We start from the raw sequence: 17,657 nt of genomic DNA on the forward strand, positions 1-17,657 counted from the left end.
ACGCCAGCCATGTCCTCTCCCTAACATTTCCAATGCACGAGTGAAAATGGCGGCGACGCGCGGCTGTTTATATAGAATCCGAATCTTGCGAGAATCCGACAGCGGGATGATGACGTTCGGGCGCGCTCGGGTTAACCGAGCCATACGGGAGAATCCGGTATGCCTTGGACCCGTGTAAAATGGGTGAAGTCCGGTTGGGTTTGGTTTCCGAGGAACCGAACCCGCTCATCACTAGTTTTAATATTTGACTGTCGTATGGCTATGGCATGTCATTTGCTCACATTTAATTGCTTCTCAAGGTATCAACCGTTTAAACTGTCTATGATATATAGATAGAAATCTGGTACAGAGCTTATAGCTTTTTTTATATACAGGTATTTGTTACAAGCCGCAGCTTGCGACTCACTGTGGCCAGTTGCCGCTAGCCGAACGGGGCGCTCCCGTACTTCCACTCCCCAGCCGCTGGCTCCATGACATCCTGGAAGGGGTTGCTAGGGAGCAGAGGCGCCAGGGAACTTTCGCCTGGAGGCGTCAGTGGGTGCCTGGTTACAGTGACGACGGGCACTCACAGGAAGTGTGCAGACGTGTTGTAGGACAGCTGTAGAGAGTTCTTAATTAAGGGAGGCTTGGCTGCGCAAAATCTCTGATTGGTCCTTGCTCCCTTTATACTCTTGGCCTGCCTCTTACTCCTTGCTGGTCATAGGGCCTAATTGAGACCTGGTCGCACGCAGGATATTTTTTGCACTGCTGCGACCAGGTAATCGCTACCCATAGGGGAGGGGGGATTCGCTGTGTAGGGCTGCAAACGCTTGTGCAGAGAGCTGCACAAACAAAAAGTATGTGCAGTGTCTGCACAGATCAGGACTTACTCACCCGCTGCGATGATCCTTGCTGGAGCTGACGTCAGGATCCCTCCCTGGAAACGGCCGGGCACGCCTTCGTTTTCCTCAATGCTCCCAGAAAACGGTGAGTGAACACCCCCAGACGGACTCTTCCTGTCAATCTTCTTGCGTTCGCTGCTGCAAACGCTTTCTTCATTGTTGTCGTTGCTGTCCGACATTGGCCGTTGCCGGCCAGCGATGCGCCTGCGCACTGCGGTCCCCAGACATGCGCTGTTCAGACCCGATCACACAGCGTGCGATTGGGTATCAATGACCCCCCTAGTTCCTAGCTGCAGCGGGAGCCCTTGGCTCTTGGTACTACTTCTTGCCTGTGGATACCTCGCCTGGTTACCTACTAGTCCTCTGCAGATTTCCTGTGTCCATCTCCATGTCAGTCACATAATCTGTCGCCATTAATTGACATGCGGGTGGACGCTGAGCAGCGGGCAAGTCCGCCCTGAATGGTGGATCCAGAACTCCCCCCTGCTCTGCATGTTTAGGGTAGCCCTCTGCCTATGCAGGCTAGCTGCCAAGGCAGATGGCTACCTGCCATGTTTCGGGTTGCAGGAGCTGCGTGCTGCCGTAGCCTGCCCCGCAAACGATCGGACATGCCTTCATTGTCCGGACCGCACCCCACCCCCACAACGCTGCCGCAACGCCCTTTAAACGCTGCCGCGGTGCCCCTTCCAACCCCACAAATACCTCTGCCTGTCAATCAGATGCCGTCATATCTCACAGTGTGCACACGCGCAGTGCGGCTTCTGTGCATGCGCACACTTTACACAGCATCAGCATGTGAACACTTCCACAGTAGATTTTCATTTACTGTATAATACTTGCTGTGTGCTGGTTCACTATTCACCATTATTTGATCCTGTACATCAGTTGGGCCAGCGTAGGCAGGCAGATAGTACAGGTAGGTGTAGCGGCATTGCTGCTGCCCATGTGAGGGCACTTCTAGCCTTGGCAATTTTAAGACTTCTAGACTTTTGCCAATTTTAATTCCCAATCCAACCCTGCTACATATAGGCTATAACTTTTGGCTCAAATTAAAAAAATCTTTTGACTCGATATACTGCAAGGACAAGTGCGGCCACACGGGGGAGACCAAGGCAAGTCATTTATAGGTTACACTGTATTCTACATTACTGTTTTCTTTTCCATTTCCTTGTTTTCTTGCTTTGTACGGGTCCATGATGAGCTGCTTAGGACGGTAATTTAGCTATAATGGCCACTTCATTTTGTGAGTTTCATACACACTGAAATTAAGTTTATATATACAGGTTACAGTTTAATGTTTAAATATGTAAACCTCTGTTTGTTGCTTTTTCTTCCTAGATACTCCGACTCTATGGAACTCACTTCCACGCACAAAAAGTAGACTCAAGACTTTCCTGTTTACTCAAGCATTTCCATAGTGTCCCTTTTAGTATCTTCATGATTCTGTATTTTATGAAAATGTACTTCATTATTTTCTGTACTATATTATGCTATGTCTCTGTTAAGCGCCTTGAGTCCTATTGGAGAAAGAGCGCTATATAAATAAAATTATTATTATTATTATTATACAGTATGTAAATTAAGGAGGCACGACAAAGTTGAAAGTTACTATACATATTATAGTTCTGCAAGCTCTAGCAAGGAGAGCCTGACTCAGATTAGTACATACTGTAGATCCACTGGTTTACATCATACTTGCCTACTATTGAAAAAAAGTAGTTTCAGGGAGATTATAGATCGCACTCTAATGCGCCGTGTTGCGCACCATTGAGGGGGGCGTGTCACATTGCACCCAAGGGGCGTGTCTATCTCCACCTATGGGCGTATCTACTGTCAATCAGGGGTGTGTCCTGCAGTGTCAGGTGAAAACCAAACTACAAAGCTCAGTACTTGCTATACACTGACATTGCAGCTACATTACACAGCAGGGCTACATACTGACATTACACCCACGTTACACAACAGGGCTGCACAATGACATCACAGCTACATTACATGGCTACACACTGACATTATATCAGCATTACACAGGAGGGCTACACATTAACATCACACCTATAGTACACAGCTGAGCATAATACTGACATCACACCTACATTACACAGCAGAGCATAATACTGACATCACACCTATAGTACACAGCAGAGCATAATACTGACATCACACCTACAGTACACAGCAGAGCATAATACTGACATCACACCTATAGTACACAGCAGAGCATAATACTGACATCACACCTACAGTACACAGTAGAGCATAATACTGACATCACACCTATATTACACAGCAGAGCAGAATACTGACATCACACATCATCATACACATACAGTATACGTGACATATACATTTGACAGACTTTAATCCAGCCCTGGTGATAACTACTAAGTTTCAATTTTAATGTCCTTACATTGTTCACTTGTTTACATGCCAAAGGTGGCGGGGAGGGGGGGAGATCTTTTCCAGTGTCAAGGAGAGGGAGGTTAAAAGAAAGTGAGGAAATGAGAAGGTGAGAGCGAGAAAGTGTCAGGGTGAAAGAGAGGGGCGAGAGCGAGAGAGGGGATGTCAGGGAAAGTGAGGGAATGACAGAAAGTGAGAGGGGAGAGCAAGAGTGTCAGGGATAGAGGGAGCTGCACTTCAGTTTGGGAGGATAGGCAAGTTTGACCCAGTAGCCTCCCTCACACACATGAACCAACCCTGCACCCACTAACCTCCCTCACACCCATTATGCCCCAACCCTGCACCCAGCAATCTCCCTTAAACCAATATGCCCCAGCTCTGCACCTGGCAACCTCCCTCACACCCATATGACCCAGCCTGGCACCCAGTAATCTAACTTCCCTGAAACATATATACCCCTGCCCCAGTCACCTCACTCTTTCTCTGTCTGAGTCCAGCTCTGACTGACTTGGAGCTGGAGGGGGCGGGGCTACAAGTCGGAGTTTGAGAGAAGAGCAGCCACAGCATCTATGAGGTCCTGGAGCCTGGCTGGGACTGCACGGAGGAAGCCTGGAGGCTGTCCCTGCTCTGGCAGCCGAAGGAAAGGGTGTCCTGGTGAGTACATACATTCCCCTCCTCTCCTTATCCACTGGGGAATGTCAGGGCTCCGGTGCAGGGCTCCAGGGAACTTCCTTGAGGGAGGCAGGGACATCCTTCCTCTCACTGCCGTCTGCTACATGCTGAGCCAGACCCCGCCGCTGCTGTTGTCTCCTCTTCCACAGACTGCCCCGCCCCCTGCTCTCTCTGCAGAACGGCCACCACTACTGACAACCCGCGGTGGCCGGCGTTTAGATAACATGATGTCAAGTGTCATGACATCATGCCACCCTGAGACATTTTCACACTCGCGCATGCGACCGCAAAATCCAGGAGCACAAGCAGAGATTGCGGGGCAGCGGGAGGCTTAATTAAAAAATGTGAGCCTAGGCAAGCCTGGTTTACATACTAATTCTATGTTTGTGGGTCTGCCCAGGTGCAGGACCCGTTGTGCGCATGTGCAGAACAGGTCCTATATGATCGCTTGCAACCCCCCTTGTCAATCATACTGTGGCGTTTGGGGGACAGAGCATGGGGTGGCCAGGACTGGTCGAGTTCTATGACAGTAGTGCCCGATGGTCACGATGGTGATCCGATGTTGCATCTTTGGAAGCAGCACTTAGATCGCAGATGCATGCAGTAGGCGTCTATTTCCTACAGATGTCTCCTGCATACTTGCCTACTTTTGAAAACTAGAATCAGGGAAATTACAATAGGATGTGCCGCGCCAAGGGGTGTGTCATACTCATACTGCGTGGATCATTCACAGTGCTTATAGATGCACATGAACAAAATGCACTTGAGTAAAGCACAGCCAATACAGCAGAGTACAGCGCAAAACACAGCAGCATGCAGGCTGTCCCTATATACACAGTCACTATACTGCACAGCCACAAATAGTTTGGAGCCTCTGTATGGACACATGTAACAGGTAAGTACTGTGGGAAGTACCTGGATTCTTTGCCGGGGATCACCTCTTGAACCAGATCTCACTGATGGAACTCTAGGCAGAGGAACTGGCGTATAAGTCCAGTGATCCTGCCATATAATTACAATGGTACTGGCGTATAAGTCCAGTCCAGTGAAACTGCCGTATATGTCCAGCGGTACTGCCGTATATGTACAGCGGTACTGCCGTATAAATCCAGTGATCCTGCCGTATAATTGCAGTGATCCTGCCGTATAAATCCAGTGATCCTGCCGTATAATTCCAGTGATCCTGCCGTATAATAATTCCAGTGATCCTGCCGTATAATTCCAGTGGTACTGGCGTATAAATCCAGCGATCCTGCCGTATAATTCCAGTGGTACTGGTGTATAATTCCAGTGATCCTGCCGTATAATTCCAGTGGTACTGGCGTATAAATCCAGTGAATCTGCCGTATAATTCCAGTGGTACTGGTGTATAAATCCAGTCCAGTGATACTGCCGTATATGTCCAGTGGTACTGTCGTATATGTCCAGTGATACTGCCGTATATGTCCATTGATACTGGCGTATATGTCCAGCGGTACTGCCGTATAAATCCAGTGGTCCTGCCGTATAATTCCAGTTATCCTGACGTATAATTCCAGTGGTACTGGCGTATAAATCCAGTGATCCTGCCATAAAATTCCAGTGGTACTGGCGTATAAATCCAGTGATAATCCATATAATTCCGTATAAATCCAGTCCAGTGGTGCTGCCATATAAATTCAGTGGTGCTGTCCTGTGCTGTATATTATTTACTCCAAATAAAGAGGTTATTAATATTTAATCCGAATAATTTTCACAGGTTTGCCCTGTGTGGTGTAGAGGTACGCTCTCCTGTACCGCATATTGTTATATAACTCCAGAAAAATAATGGAGAACAAAAATTTGGAGGATACATTAGGGAAAGATCAAGAACCACTTCCTCCTAGTGCTGAAGCTGCTGCCACTAGTCATGACATAGACGAAATGCCATCAACGTCGTCTGCCAAGGCCGATGCCCAATGTGATAGTAGAGGGCATGTAAAATCCGAAAAGCCAAAGTTCAGTAAAAAGACCCAAAAAAATAAATTTAAATGGTCTGAGCAGAAACGTAAACTTGCCAATATGCCATTTACTACATGGAGTGGCAAGGAACGGCTAAGGCCCTGGCCTATGTTTATGACTAGTGGTTCAGTTTCACATGACGATGGAAGCCCTCATACTCCCGCTAGAAAAATTAAAAGAGTTAAGCTGGAAAAAGCACAGCAAAGAACTGTGCGTTCTAAGATGGTATCAAAAATCCCCAAGGAGAGTCCAAGTGTGTCGGCAGTTGCGATGCCTGACCTTCCCAACACTGGACGGGTAGAGGTGGCTCCTTCCACCATTTGCACGCCCTCTGCAAGTGCTGGAAGTAGCACCCACAGTCCAGTTTCTGATATTCAAATTGATGATGTCACTGTTGAAGTACACCAGGATGAGGATATGGGTGTTGCTGGCTCTGAGGAGGAAGTTGACAAGGGGGGTAATTACAAGTTGATCGCAGCAGGAATTTTGTTAGCAGTTGGGCAAAACCATGTGCACTGCAGGGGAGGCAGATTTAACATGTGCAGAGAGAGTTAGATTTGGGTGTGGTGAGTTCAATCTGCAATCAAATTCCAGTGTAAAAATAAAGCAGCCAGTATTTACCCTGCACAGACACAAAATAACCCACCAAAATCTAACTCATTCTGCACATGTTCTATCTGCCCCCCCTGCAGTGCACATGGTTTTGCCCAACTGCTAAAAAATTTCCTGCTGCGATCAACTTGGTATTACCCCCAATGAGGATTCTGATGGTGATGTGGTTTGTTTAAATCAGGCACCGGGGGAGACACCTGTTGTCCATGGGATGAATAAGCCCATTGTGATGCCTGGGCAAAATACCAAAAAAGTCACCTCTTCGGTGTAGAATTATTTCTCCACAAATCCGGACAACAGGTGTCAAGCCGTGTGTTGCCTCTGTCAATCTGTAATAAGTAGGGGTAAGGACGTTAACCACCTAGAAACATCCTCCCTTATACGTCATCTGCAGCACCTTCATCAGAAGTCAGTGTCAAGTTGTGAAACTTTGGGTAAGAGCGTAAACAGTCCACCTACACCTAAATCCCTTCTTCCTCTTGTACCCAAGCTCCAGCAAGCCACACCACCAACTCCCTCAACGTCAACTTCCTCCTCAGTCAGGAACGTCACTAGTCCTGCAGGCCATGTCACTGGCAAGACTGAGGATTCCTCTCCTAGCTGGGATTCTTCCGGAGGATCCTTGAGTGGTACACCTGCTGTTGCCGCCGCTGCTGTTGTTGCTGCTGGGAGTCGATCGTCATCCCAGAGGGGAAGTCGGAAGACCACTTGTACTACTACAACTAAGCAATTAACTGTCCAACAGTCCATTGTGAGGAAGATGAAATATGACAGCAGTCATCCTTTTGCAAAGCGGATAACTGAGGCCTTGACAGCTATGTTGGTGTTAGACGTGCGTCCTGTATCCGCCATTGGTTCAGTGGGACTTAGAAAATTATTTAAGGTACTGTGTGTCCACGGTGTCAAATCCAATCTAGGTTCCACTTCACTAGGCAGGCGATACCGAGAATGTACAGAGACGTCAGAAAAAGTGTCCTCAGTGTCCTACAAAATGCAGTTGTATCCACTGTCCACTTGTAACCCTCAGTGGTGGGAGATTTCTATGGCGTTACTAACCCGTTAACTTCTATATAGTGCCTCCACCCAAATTTATGTTAGATATTGTTATATTTTTAATGGGTAAATTTGGGGAAAAACCCTTTAACTCTATGGGGTATATGCAATAGCGGGCGAATCGCGGCATTAGATCCGCCTCTGTGCGATTCGCCCGCTATCGCCAGCCACAGCCCTGTCGCCGGGACCCTGGATTCACTATATTCAATGAAAAAACGATTCGCCCCTCCCGCAGGCGGATCCAGGCCAATCGGCGAGTAGTGGGCGTAATGAATTCGCCTTCCCGCCCAAAGCAGCCCTTTATTAGGGCTTGTTTGCTGCATGTGCTCTGCAGCCATTTTGTGAACCTGCAGAGAGGTGTGAGGAGGAGCAGAGCTAACAATTTGGTTGTTTGCTGTGGATATCTTTGGACACCCCAGCAGGCTTTATTCCTGGACAGTCAGGAGGATTCCTGTTACCCCGGAGCAGAGCCATTTTAGGAGCTTTTACTACATTTGTAGGTAAGTACCACATGTGTGTCTGGTGTTGCATGTATGTGTTTGTGTAGTGGGGGTTGCCATGAGGTGTACATGGGGTGTTTGTGTATGTGTGCATGTGTGCAGGTATGTGTATAGCCCCTTGCTTGTGTTGCTGCATTTTTAGGGAGACTTGTGTTTTGGGGTAGTTTTTCACGGTTTTTTTTTTTTTTTTTATTGACTTTTTTGGGTCTTCTATTAGCATTGGTGTACCTCCTGAGTGTGCAGGGATGCTTTCTGGTCATTTTGGGGTGTTTTGGAGCAAGTTTAGTCGACAGCCTGGTCGACATGTGCTGCTGACTGTTTTGCAAACATGTGTTTTTCCGCCTAATTTTGCTGTGGGGTGACTCCTGAGTGTGCAGGAATGCTTTCTGACCATTTTGGGGTGATTTGGAGCAAGTTTAGTCGACAGCCTGGTCGACATGTGCTGCTGACTGTTTTTCAAACATGTGTTTTCCCGCCTAATTTTGCTGTGGGGTGCCTCCTGAGTGTGCTGGGATGCTTTCTGGCCAATTTGGGGTGATTTGGAGCAAGTTGAGTCGACAGCCAGGTTGACATGTGCTGCTGATTGTTTTTCAAACATGTGTTTTCCCGCCTAATTTTGCTGTGGGGTGCCTCCTGAGTGTGCTGGGATGCTTTCTGGCCAATTTGGGGTGATTTGGAGCAAGTTGAGTCGACAGCCAGGTTGACATGTGCTGCTGATTGTTTTTCAAACATGTGTTTTCCCGCCTAATTTTGCTGTGGGGTGCCTCCTGAGTGTGCTGGGATGTTTTCTGGCCAATTTGGGGTGATTTGGAGCAAGTTGAGTCGACAGCCAGGTTGACATGTGCTGCTGATTGTTTTTCAAACATGTGTTTTCCCGCCTAATTTTGCTGTGGGGTGCCTCCTGAGTGTGCTGGGATGCTTTCTGGCCAATTTGGGGTGATTTGGAGCAAGTTGAGTCGACAGCCAGGTTGACATGTGCTGCTGATTGTTTTTCAAACATGTGTTTTCCCGCCTAATTTTGCTGTGGGGTGCCTCCTGAGTGTGCTGGGATGCTTTCTGGCCAATTTGGGGTGATTTGGAGCAAGTTGAGTCGACAGCCAGGTTGACATGTGCTGCTGATTGTTTTTCAAACATGTGTTTTCCCGCCTAATTTTGCTGTGGGGTGCCTCCTGAGTGTGCTGGGATGCTTTCTGGCCAATTTGGGGTGATTTGGAGCAAGTTGAGTCGACAGCCAGGTTGACATGTGCTGCTGATTGTTTTTCAAACATGTGTTTTCCCGCCTAATTTTGCTGTGGGGTGACTCCTGAGTGTGCAGGGATGCTTTCTGGCCATTTTGGGGTGATTTGGAGCAAGTTGAGTCGACAGCCAGGTTGACATGTGTGGCTGATTGTTTTTCAAACATGTGTTTTCCCGCCTAATTTTGCTGTGGGGTGCCTCCTGAGTGTGCAGGGATGCTTTCTGGCCATTTTGGGGTGATTTGGAGCAAGTTGAGTCGACAGCCTGGTCGACATTTTGTAAGGGGCAGCCATTTTGTAAGGGGCAGCCATTTTGTGAGGGTCAGCCATTTATACATGTGTGGTTTTTTTTTTTTATAACAGAGATGTCAAGGGACAAACAAACCCGATCCGCCCCTTCCCCCACCCCCTCGGATATATCCCTGCAAAGCAATGAGGAGTGGGAGCCAACCCAGGAGGCGGATGCGACCGACCAGGCATCTAGTGACCAGCCGCGGTCGTCAAGGGCCCATGAGAAGTCCAAGAAAAAGCCTAGTAAAAAGGTACTTAACCACACCTGCAGACACAAATAGCATCAAACTTTACCCACTGTAGTTTGTGCAATGCCATGCACACCTACTGTAATAGGTGCGCAATGCCAGGGATACTGACACTCACAGGTACATACCGATCTTAATAAAATGTATTTTTATTTTTTTTTAATCCCTAAAGGCAAGAAGCCAGCCAGAGGAGCAGTCGGAGGAGGAAGCCTCTGGTGAAGAAGCAGGACAGAAAAAGCCGCGTGGACCCAGATACACTGAGGCGGAAAACTGTGTCCTAGTGGATTGCGTCGACAGGTCCTACAACGTTTTGTATGGATCAAGGGCACAGAAAACAGCATTTAAGGTAAAGCGGAACATCTGGGAATCCATCGCCAGTCAAGTAACTGCAATTTCTGGAAACCGTCGGAGCACCCAAAATTGCTTGAAGCGGTACAGTGATTGCCGCAGACAGACCAAGAAGAAGATGGGGATTCAGCGCCGACATGAGACAGCTACGGGAGGTGGCCCGGCTCTCAATTTGAAGTGGCTACCCTGGGAGAACGTTATTAGAAGGCGCTTGAACCCTGTCATGGTCGAAGGAGTTCGCGGAGGTGTGGACTCCAGCCGTCCTGCTGGCTTTCTCGAGGAGGAAGAACCGCCCAGAAGACGGAGGAAGGCGGGAGACCAGCCGTCCAAAAGGAGGTCTGATGGTAAGAATACATTCACATGAGCTGTAGTTCCCTTTAAAATTTTTGTATGTGCTAATGTGTTTTTTTTTTTTTTTTCAGACAGACCTGCCCAGAGGACATCACCTGCGCACAGGACATCGCCAGCGCACGGACCGTTACCTGTGCAGCAGGCATCGGCAGCAGCGCGCGGACCATCAACTGCGCCGCAAGCATCGCGAGCACACAGATCGTCACCTGTGCGCCACAGTTCGTCATCGCGCAGTTGGTCACCTGTGCACCAGACGACATCAGTGCACAGACTATCACCTGTGCACCAGACACCGTCGGCGACCACACCACAAGATGGGCGCCAAACTACAGCTCCTGCGCGCAGGCCATCACCAGATCGTCGTCTCTCCAGGAGCTCTGGGACTGTGACTGAAGAGCCTCAAGACACAACCCTTGTGGACCCATCACTCGATCTGTTTGAGTCTACAGGGTTAACTGACGAAACTTTTCTTGGGTTTGAGGACAGCCGTGCAGATGTATCCAGCCAGACCCTTGAAAAGTCTTCCGAAACGAGGACAAGTGGAGCTCCTGGAGCAGCGGCATCACAGGATGGAGAAGGTTTGTTTGTTTTTTTGTGTGTGGGGGGGGGGGGCAGTAGTTGTGTAAAGTTTATCAACTTTTCCAAAATTTATTTTGCAAACAGTGGTGCCACGAACCAGCAGCGGACTAGCTTCGGGGGTTGGTTCGTACTTCAGGCCGGATCTCCTACAGGAGTCGTCAGAGGATGACGAGGTGGAAGTGCAGGAGGCTCCAGTTACTACATCCCTGCGTGAGTAAATTGAATTGTGAACCTTCCAAAAAATGTTTGTTGAATTTGGATAATATTGTCTAATTTTCTTTTCAGCTGCCCAAATGAATGTGGTGGCAGACATCCAGGAAGGGCAGAATCCCTCAACTGTTCAGAGGGTTCACACCCTGGCATCAGAGATTGGGACACGCCAGGATACATACACAAATGTTGTGGGAAGCAGACTGGACAACATTGAGAGGACAATGGAGAAAATGTCCAACAATCTGCATGAACTGCAGAAGACTATTTCCGACAGCACGGCCACAATACTACAGATCATAATTGAAGATCGTAGGGAGAATAGGAACATACTTAACATCATGTCCGATTCCTTGGTCAAGCTTGTGGAAAAAACCACATGTTTGGCAGAAAGCAATAAGAACATGTCGGATAGTCATCGACACTCCGCTTCCAGCCAACAGCTCATCGCAACCACACTGCAGATGATCTATGATAAGCTCCCAGAACCAGCTCATCAACACGCTGGTGATCCACCATATCCGCCGTCTCAAGCCACAAGGACGCATCGTACCCTTCCTCAAGTCCCATCCCAGTACAGTCAGTCACAGATGTACCAGGGATATACAGGGATGTACCCCACCCCCCAGATGCCTCCACCACCAGCCGCACATTCTTCAGCAGCATGGGCACCGAGGGCCAGTCGACATACTCCCCAGCCTCCCAGGACATCCACGCCCTATCAGGGGGAAGAAGAGGATCCGGACAGACTTCCACCATAAACCCGGTCGTATTATTTTATTTTATTTTAAATGTTTTTCATGTATCCCTGTCTTCCCCTCCCATTAGTTTGTTGTTTTTCTTACTATTGTTTTTTCTTTGTTGGGCTTCCCCACCCGTGACCGGGTACTACCAAGGAGCTTTGTGTAGGCATACATGCGCGGGCATGTATGCGGGCGCGTGTGGTAACGGATGAAAGCTCCTTGCGGCTACATGTATGATGGGCCAAAGAGCTATTCTGATACCCCCTTTTTCTTCAAAAAATCCTTTTTGTAATGATGTACTGTAGACTTTCATTGTGTGAATTTACTATTCACTAGTCTGTGTTTTTGACTTATTCATAGGATTTGTGAGGAAAAATGAAGTGGACGGAATAAGATTGTGTTGAGCGTACCAAGGTGAGTAGAACCAAATTTAATTCAAGAAACTTTGAACCGCATGCCTTTGTAGAACAACACCGCCCAGCAATGGCTCATGCTGGGCTGTGTTGTTCCACAAATGTTAGCCTGTCAAAGTGCTGACCACTGACGACACTCTTTCACTTTGAATCGCATGCCTTTGTAGAACAACACCGCCCAGCAATGTCTCATGCTGGGCTGTGTTGTTCCACAAATGTTAGCATGTCAAAGTGCTGACCACTGACGACACTTTCACTTTGAACCGCATGCCTTTGTAGAACAACACCGCCCAGCAATGTCTCATGCTGGGCTGTGTTCCACAAATTTTCATTGGAAAAAATGAACAAGTGTGTTTTTACTTTAATATACTTTTTTTTTTCCTCTTTTCCCCACAGATATCTATATACACAAGAAAAGAATGTAAAGAAGAACAAACTATTTTTTTTTTTTTTAATTAACTTTCAAACTTTATTAAATTTTTTATCTTCAATAAACTTTTAAAAATAGAAGTTTCCTGTGGTTTTTATTAAAATTTGTAATGCAGTTGAATTGTATGTAAGATTGCCCAGGGAACATCAGGGGATCTGTCTCTTCACGTCCACACCACTTAGGAAGGATACACCGGAAGATCTGTGGAAGAGAACAGTATGAGCTACCAGATGTGGGTAATAGTGTCACCCTGGGACAGGAAAGAAGAGGTAAATACAGACCACACAACACAAGCGGGTTGCAGCGGCCCAAATGCAACCCTCCTGCACTTGCATCACTACACATCCAAACATTCCCTGATCCAGCATTGCTGTTTCAGGGAATGTTTGGATATGTAGTGACGCAAGTGCCGTAGGGCTGCACTTTGGACATGCCAGGGTGATTTAGGACAAGTGAGTTTTGTTGGTCAATTGCATCTCACCTGAGGTGGTTGTCTGCTACATGGCGGAGGGTCAGGTCCACATCACCAGTAGGTCGCCCATGGAACATCGGGTGAAATGTCGTGTCTCCTCACATCCACGCCACTTGGGAAGATACACCGCAGTACCTGTGGAAGAGAACCGTTTAAGCTTTCAGGTATGGGTGATAGTGTCACTCTGGGGCTGAAAAAGGAGGTACATACAACAGTCCACACAACACAAGCGGGTTGCAGCAGCCCAAATGCAAACCTCCTGCACTTGCATAACTACACATCCAAACATTCCCTGATCCAGCATTGCTGTTTCAGGGAATGTTTGGATGTGTAGTGACGCAAGTGCCGTAGGGCTGCACTTTGGACATGCCAGGGTGATTTAGGACAAGTGAGTTTTGTTGGTCAATTGCATCTCACCTGAGGTGGTTGTCTGCTACATGGCGGAGGGTCAGGTCCACATCACCAGTAGGTCGCCCATGGAACATCGGGTGAAATGTCGTGTCTCCTCACATCCACGCCACTTGGGAAGATACACCGCAGTACCTGTGGAAGAGAACCGTTTAAGCTTTCAGGTATGGGTGATAGTGTCACTCTGGGGCTGAAAAAGGAGGTACATACAACAGTCCACACAACACAAGCGGGTTGCAGCAGCCCAAATGCAAACCTCCTGCACTTGCATAACTACACATCCAAACATTCCCTGATCCAGCATTGCTGTTTCAGGGAATGTTTGGATGTGTAGTGACGCAAGTGCCGTAGGGCTGCACTTTGGACATGCCAGGGTGATTTAGGACAAGTGAGTTTTGTTGGTCAATTGCATCTCACCTGAGGTGGTTGTCTGCTACATGGCGGAGGGTCAGGTCCACATCACCAGTAGGTCGCCCATGGAACATCGGGTGAAATGTCGTGTCTCCTCACATCCACGCCACTTGGGAAGATACAACGCAGGACCTGTGGAAGAGAACAGTATGAGCTACCAGATGTGGGTAATAGTGTCACCCTGGGAATGGAAAGAAGAGGTACATACAGTCCACACAACACAAGTGGGTTGCAGCGGCCCAAATGCAACCCTCCTGCACTTGCATCACTACACATCCAAACATTCCCTGACCAGCATTGCTGTTTCATGGAATGTTTGGATGTGTAGTGACGCAAGTGCCGGAGGGATGCATTTTGGACATGCCAGGGTGATTTTGGACAAAGGGAGTTCTGGGCAATCCATCTCACCTGTGTTGACACGCCGACTGCAACGATCTCCGACGAACCGAAGGTACCTGTCAAAAAAATCATACTCACCTTCCAGCGTCCAGAGGTACATCCAGGTCCAGAGAGATAATCCACGTACTTGGCAAAACAAAAAAACGCACACCGATCCAGCGGACTAATGAAAGGGGTCCAATGTTTTCACATCATACCCCTTTCTCCCAAAGGCCGGGACAAATTTTAAACATGTTTCTATTGGTGTTTTTTTTTTTGGGAATAGCAGATCTATTTATAATAGAAGGGATTAGGTACTTTTTTTTTTGGGGGGGGGAGGCACAAATATAATTTATATTTTTTAAAATAATTTTTTTATTGCTGGAACAGTAAAATCAGGGAAAAAAATGGCGTGGGGTCCCCCCTCCAAAGCATAACCAGCCTCGGGCTCATTGAGCTGGTCCTGGTTCTAAAAATGCGGGGAAAAAATTGACAGGGGATCCCCCGTATTTTTAAAACCAGCACCGGGCTCTGCGCCTGATGCTGGTGCCAAAAATACGGGGGACAAAACGAGTAGGGGTCCCCCGTATTTTTAACACCAGCATCGGGCTCCACTAGCTGGACAGATAATGCCACAGCCGGGGGTCACTTTTATGCCGTGCCCTGCGGCCGTGGCATCAAATATCCAACTAGTCACCCCTGGCCGGGGTACCCTGGGGGAGTGGGGACCCCTTCAATCAAGGGGTCCCCCCCCCCAGCCACCCAAGGGCCAGGGGTGAAGCCCGAGGCTGTCCCCCCCCATCCAATGGGCTGCGGATGGGGGGGCTGATAGCCTTTGTGTTCAAAAAAAAAGATATTGTTTTTTCCATTAGTACTACAAGTCCCAGCAAGCCTCTCCCGCAAGCTGGTACTTGGAGAACCACAAGTACCAGCATGCGGGAGAAAAACGGGCCCGCTGGTACCTGTAGTACTACTGGAAAAAAAATACCCAAATAAAAACAGTACACAGACACCGTCGACAGTAAAACTTTATTTCACACTACCGACACACACATACTTACCTATGTTCACACGCCGACATCGGTCCTCTTCTCCATGTAGAATCCACGGATACCTGAAAAGCAAAGTTCAATATACTCACCTCAGGGTCCAGAGATAAATCCACGTACTTGGCAAAAAAAGAAAGCGCATTTACCCGCACCAAAAACACATGGGACACCTTTCCACGATTAAGATCTGTCAGTGACAGCTGTCACTGACAGGTCTCTAAGCCAATCAGGAAGCGCAACTTCGTTGCGCTCACCTGATTGGCTGATCGCTGTGACAGCGCATCGCACAGCTCCCTCCATTATATTCAATGGTGGGAACTTAGCGGCTAGCGGTGAGGTCACCCGCCGGTCAGCGGTGACCGGCGGGTGACCCCACCGCTAGCCGCTAAGTTCCCACCATTGAAAGTAATGGAGCGGCTTTGCGAGGCGCTGTCAGAGTACAGACGGCGTCCAGCCAATCAGGTGAGCGTGGCAGTAGCGCTTCCTGATTGGCTGAAGGGACATCAGTGACAGGAGTCACGTGATGTCCCGGCATTCGGGGAGAGGGGTCCCATGTGTCAGCATGGGACCCCTTTCGGTCCGCAGGTCCGGTTGTTCGTTTTCTTTTTTTGCCAAGTCCGTGGATTTATCTCTGGAGCCTGTTGAGGTGAGTATATTGATCTTTTATTTTCAGGTATCCGTGGATTCTACATGGAGAAGAGGACCGATGTCGGCGTGTGAACATAGGTAAGTATGTGTGTGTCGGCAGTGTGTAATAAAGTTTTACTGTCGACGGTGTCTGTGTCCTGTTTTTATTTGGGTATTTTTTTTCCATTAGAACTACAGGTACCAGCGGGCCCGTTTTTCTCCCGCATGCTGGTACTTGTGGTTCTCCAAGTACCAGCTTGCAGGGGAGGCTTGCTGGGACTTGTAGTACTAATGGAAAAAACAATATCTTTTTTTTTGAACACAAAGGCTATCAGCCCCCCCATCCGCAGCCCATTGGATGGGGGGGGACAGCCTCGGGCTTCACCCCTGGCCCTTGGGTGGCTGGTGGGGGGACCCCTTGATTGAAGGGGTCCCCACTCCCCCAGGGTACCCCGGCCAGGGGTGACTAGTTGGATATTTGATGCCACGGCCGCAGGGCACGGCATAAAAGTGACCCCCGGCTGTGGCATTATCTGTCCAGCTAGTGGAGCCCGATGCTGGTGTTAAAAATACGGGGGACCCCTACTCGTTTTGTCCCCCGTATTTTTGGCACCAGCATCAGGCGCAGAGCCCGGTGCTGGTTTTAAAAATACGGGGGATCCCCTGTCAATTTTTTCCCCGCATTTTTAGAACCAGGACCAGCTCAATGAGCCCGAGGCTGGTTATGCTTTGGAGGGGGGGACCCCACGCCATTTTTTTTTCTGATTTTACGTTCCAGCAATAAAAAAAAAAAAAAAAAAAAAAAAATATATTATTTTAAAAAATATATAAATAATATTTGTGCCTCCCCCCCCCCAAAAAAAAGTACCTAATCCCTTCTAATATAAATAGATCTGCTATTCCTAAAAAAAAAAAAACCAAAAAAAACATGTTTAAAATTTTTTAATTTGTTTTTCACCCTCCAAAGTGTGGCGGAGTGAAAATCGCGAATTTGCTGTCTAAAAGCACTGCAGGCGAATTTCCAAACTTGAATTGAATATGCTGGAGGCGAATTGCAGCATCTGTACCATTGCAGAAAAGGCGAATTCGGAAAAAGGCGAATTGAGAAAACGCGAATTTTGACGGGCCGTTTTTTTGCGAAAAATGACTGCACTGCATAGGCGAATTGATTTTTGGAGGCGGAAAACGGCCCGGAATTCGCCTTTTTTGCCAATTCGCCCGCTATTGCATATACCCCTATGTGTTTTATTTTATGTATTACAGTTAATTATGTACCCAATATTCCTCAGATCTTCCTCCTCACTCCACACCTCAGGTAAGTAATCACCACTCAATATAGGTTTAGTTTTATATTAAACAATATATA

At 48.0% G+C, this 17,657-nt stretch overlaps 1 protein-coding gene and 1 long non-coding RNA gene across 3 annotated transcripts in view; one reads left to right on the forward strand and one right to left on the reverse strand.

Moving 5' to 3' along the window:
* The first annotated feature begins 7,962 nt into the window (after positions 1 to 7,962).
* On the forward strand, positions 7,963 to 12,968 carry LOC134909416 (serine/arginine repetitive matrix protein 1-like). Its single transcript, XM_063916258.1, has 7 exons — positions 7,963 to 8,098; positions 9,697 to 9,875; positions 10,045 to 10,564; positions 10,643 to 11,149; positions 11,235 to 11,360; positions 11,436 to 12,517; positions 12,913 to 12,968. The coding sequence occupies exons 2-6, from the start codon at positions 9,699 to 9,701 to the stop codon at positions 12,119 to 12,121; spliced, it is 2,016 nt and encodes a 671-aa protein (XP_063772328.1). The 5' UTR covers positions 7,963 to 8,098; positions 9,697 to 9,698; the 3' UTR covers positions 12,122 to 12,517; positions 12,913 to 12,968.
* A 14-nt stretch (positions 12,969 to 12,982) lies between these two features.
* The window catches only part of LOC134909421 (uncharacterized), a 152,929-nt gene continuing 148,254 nt past the window's right edge, over positions 12,983 to 17,657 (reverse strand). The window contains exons 1-5 of one of the 2 annotated variants that reach the window (XR_010175930.1): positions 15,757 to 15,823; positions 14,244 to 14,369; positions 13,836 to 13,961; positions 13,428 to 13,553; positions 12,983 to 13,147 (exon numbers count right to left, since the gene is read on the reverse strand). This is a non-coding gene — a long non-coding RNA (uncharacterized LOC134909421). Of the gene's footprint in view, positions 13,148 to 13,427; positions 13,554 to 13,835; positions 13,962 to 14,243; positions 14,370 to 15,756; positions 15,824 to 17,657 lie in introns of those variants that run through there. The other variant, XR_010175931.1, reaches the window with a different exon arrangement.

The sequence above is a fragment of the Pseudophryne corroboree genome, chromosome 1 (genome assembly GCF_028390025.1).
Source record: "Pseudophryne corroboree isolate aPseCor3 chromosome 1, aPseCor3.hap2, whole genome shotgun sequence".
In the NCBI taxonomy this organism is placed as follows: Eukaryota; Metazoa; Chordata; class Amphibia; order Anura; family Myobatrachidae; genus Pseudophryne; species Pseudophryne corroboree.